Source organism: Borostomias antarcticus (assembly GCF_949987555.1).
Source record: "Borostomias antarcticus genome assembly, chromosome: 12".
Taxonomy (NCBI): Eukaryota; Metazoa; Chordata; class Actinopteri; order Stomiiformes; family Stomiidae; genus Borostomias; species Borostomias antarcticus.
This window is the reverse complement of record NC_140245.1, coordinates 20484844-20488670: the sequence shown is the minus strand read 5'-3', so window position 1 is coordinate 20488670 and position 3827 is coordinate 20484844. Positions and strand designations below refer to the sequence as shown.

Genomic DNA, 3827 nt, shown 5'->3' with positions numbered 1-3827 from the left:
TCACCATAGTCAAAGAAAGATAATATTGATGATTGCACAATCATTTTCTTTCTAACAGTAGAAAAAAAGGACTTATTTCTGAAAAGGAATCCTTTCTTTCCCCTTAGCTTCTTGGTGAGGTGTTCCACGTGGGTCTGGAATGATAGCCTGCTGTCCAGCCAGATACCCAATTATTTATAGGAGTCAACAATTTCTATTTGTGCCCCATGAAGAGTCTGTATACCTACTGTCATCAGTCCCACGAGACCTTGAAAACAACATACATTTTATCCTGTCGGAGTTTAGGACAAGCTTGTGACCAATAGATAATAGATAGTAAATACAAGTGGACCCAGGATGGACCCCTGTGGGACACCCTTACCAACTACAAGAGAGCTTGATTGATCGGCACCAACAGCCTGAATCCTCCCATTAAGATAATCTGAGAACCAGTTGACCGATAGCTAGTCTATCCCTGTGGAGAATAGTTTATTTAATAAAATGCTGTGATCCACCATATCAAATGTGTGAGGTCAATAAAAAGTGCAGCACAGTGCTGGCGATTATCAAGACAAGTGTTGTAGCTGTTACCGTACTATGTCTTGGTTGGTAGGTAGGAAGCTATTAGGTAGGTAGGTAGGTAGATAGGTAGGCACTGTAGGTAGGTAGGTAGGAAGGTACTGTAGGTAGGTAGGTAGGTAGGTAGGTAGGTAGGTAGGTAGGTAGGTACTGTAGGTAGGTGGGTAGGTAGGTACTGTAGGTAGGTAGGTGGGTAGGTAGGTAGGTAGGTAGGTGGGAAGGTAGGTAGGTGGGTAGGTAAGTGGGTAGGTAGGTAGGTAGGTACTGTAGGTAGGTTGCTTGGTAGGTTGGTAGGTACTGTAGGTAGGTAGGCAGGGAGGTAGGTAGGTGATATGTAGGTGGGTAATAAGTAGGTAGTATGTATGTAGGTAGAAATATTACTGAGTTTTGTCTCATCATCAATTTTTTCTTTTTGCAGTATAGGCAATTTTTGAGTGGAATTAATTATTGGTTTATCTCCTAATAATAAATTCTACTTCCTAAGCAGCATCAGTCCTCCTCAGCCCCCCTGTACCCCCTGTCCCCGCATCCCTTTCTTGTCAACATGATTAATAGAGAATATGCTAATTCCTGTCAGCGGTCATTTCTCTGCGTTTATCATTACCGTTGGTGATCAATCAAGTTCAGAACTAAACTGACCATAAAACTATCCATCGATGAGTCCAGCCGGCTGCTCAGTTTTGTAAATACTTTTTTCTCGCTCTTTTGAGTGGAAAGTGTCCCAAGGTTAGTCATGAAGGGCTTAAGGCCTTGAATATTACAACATTCAACACCCAAACATGTGCCTCTCCTTTCACAAGCTAAACAAACTGAATGAACTTGTGTCATACAAAAGCGCCACTAGAGAGCAGTATTTACAAACAAAGATTGACCGCTGTAGGCATTTTTGATGTGGTTATTATGAACATGGTCCTCCATGGAATCTCGTCTCGAATGCAAATTCTATACATTATGGAAATACATGTATTAATGAGTCAATTATTGTCCTCATCTATCTCTCTCTTTCTCACACACACTCTCTCTCTCTCACACACACACGCACACACACACTAACACACACACACACACACACACACCCACATGCACACACACCCAAACCTTTCTTTCCCCATTTCTCACGATGTGTCATACTTGAACAGAGGTTTGGTGGGAGGAGGCAGAGGGAGGCTGAAGGAGTGTCTGCTGGCCTCTCAGACTCCATGCTCATTTTTCCTAAGAATGTTTTGTTTTATGAGCATTGGCCTGAGTCCTGGAGGAGGGTTATAGCACAGACCTCACAGCCGCACTCTGTGTGCCCACTGTCTGGACAGGTCCACCTTTATTTAGCCCTGTGTGTATGTGTGTATGTGTGTGTGTGTGTATGTGGCTGTGTGTGTGTGTGTGTGTGTATGTGGTTGTGTGTGTGTGTCTGTGTGGTTCTGTGTATGTGTGTGTCTGTGGTTGTGTGTGTGTGTGGCTGTGTGTATGTGTGTGTATGTGGTTGTGTGTGGTTGTGTGTATGTGTGTGTGTATGTGTGTAGTTTTGTGTGTGTGGTTGTGTGTGTGTGAAGTTATGTGTGTGAATATGCCCATATCTGTTTATTCAGGGTTGAGAAGCCTTTGTGAGTATCCTCGTATGTGCCTGTGTGTTTGTGTGTGTGTGTGTGTGTGAGAGAGAGTGCATGTGTGTGTGTGTGAGTGTGTGCGCGTGTGTATGTGCGCCTGCGTGTGTGTTAGTGTGTGTGTGTGTGTGTATATGTATATGTGTGTGCGTGTGTGTGTATGTGTGCATGTGTGTTTGTGTGTGCGTGTGTGTTTGTGTGTGTGTATGTGTGCGCATGTGTGTGTTTGTGTGTGTGTATGTGTGCGTGTGTGTTTGTGTGCGTGTGTGTGTGTATGTGTGTGTGTGTGTGTACGTGTGTGTGTTTGTGTGTGTGTGTGTGCGTATGTCTAGGACTCCAGACTGGCAGAGAGGGCAGGCCAGGGCTTGTCTGTTTGCCTGTGTAAATTCTTCCTAGGTCAGGAATAGCATAGGGCTGTGTGTGTGTGTGTGTGTGTGTGTGTGTGAGAGAGAGAGAGAGTGAGATAGAGAATGTAAGGACAAATACACATATATCTTTTCTTCACAACAATATTTATATTCATTCAGTAAAACAAAATGTGAGAAAAAGAGTATTTGATGCTACTTTAAATCTTACAAATAACTGTCCGGCAATGATGACCTCACCAGACATCAACAAACGTAATTTACGCTCAACGGTTATTTACAAATGGAGGTGAACCTGGTGAATGTGTCTCATCCTTTCCCCCAAAACCCTACACGCATACACATGCACACACACGCACACACACACACACACACGCACACACACACACATACACACACACACACACACACACACACACACACACACACACACACAGCCAACACGGGACGCAACCATTAAGGTCTGTGAAAGAATAAATTAAGGAATCTTGACATTTTGACTGCGGTGACGACAGAGTAGGAACCTGTAGAATGAATAACAACCAGAAACTCTGACCTGGGAACAGCTTTACCTGTCCTTTTCTCTTTCCAGCTACAGTGAACCAGCTAACCAGTGCTGCTTTAAGATCAGTGCAAACATCAACACGGCCATGAACCCATACACACTGTATGTGACAGAACAGACAGGCTGTTCAGACAGTACTATACAACTAGCTCAGATGAGGAGCTGAGCAGGATTTCGGGGAGATTGTGGCACGCACACGCACACACGCACACACACATGCACATACACACACACACGCACACATACACATAAGCCATTACAATATTTGGCATGAGCAAAGACAATATATCAACAACAATCATAAGAATGGCAAAGAATCCTTTGAAAAATAACAAACAAAGCAGAATTAAATTATATTCGTTGCTACATGCTTATCAGTGTAAAATGGCACCCTGTGTCTGTTCCCGCCTCCACAATTGTCCTCAGTTAATCCAAAGAGAAGCTCAGGTCAAAGTCCCCCTCCCCTCTCACTGGCCAGGAGGCCTGTCCATCAACCAGCCTCTCACTCTCTCAATATGGCCGCCACACCGCCTCCGCCGCCATGTTGGTCGGCGAGCTGCTGTGGCTCCCCTCGGCCTCCACGCCCACGCCGTCGCTCTGATTGGGCAGAGACGGGTGCAGGAGGGCGGAGCCTGTGGACGCGTTGGTGCAGGGCGGAAGGATCCTGGGGGGCGAGCGCTCCCCGCCGCTCCCCGCCATCATGGAGAACTGGTAGGAGCCGGCGGCGGTGCTGTAGTA

The 3827-nt window shown here is 45.5% G+C and overlaps 1 protein-coding gene across 5 annotated transcripts in view; it reads right to left on the bottom strand.

Annotated features, from left to right (window-relative positions):
* Positions 1 to 3599: 3599 nt before the first annotated feature.
* The window catches only part of runx1 (RUNX family transcription factor 1), a gene marked incomplete at both ends in the record, with an annotated part of 39948 nt that continues 39720 nt past the window's right edge, over positions 3600 to 3827 (bottom strand). For all 5 annotated transcript variants that reach the window (XM_084447444.1, XM_084447445.1, XM_084447443.1 and 2 more), the window contains one exon: positions 3600 to 3827. This exon is cut by the window's right edge and continues 296 nt beyond it. In XM_084447444.1, the coding sequence (XP_084303570.1) occupies positions 3600 to 3827 (228 nt within the window).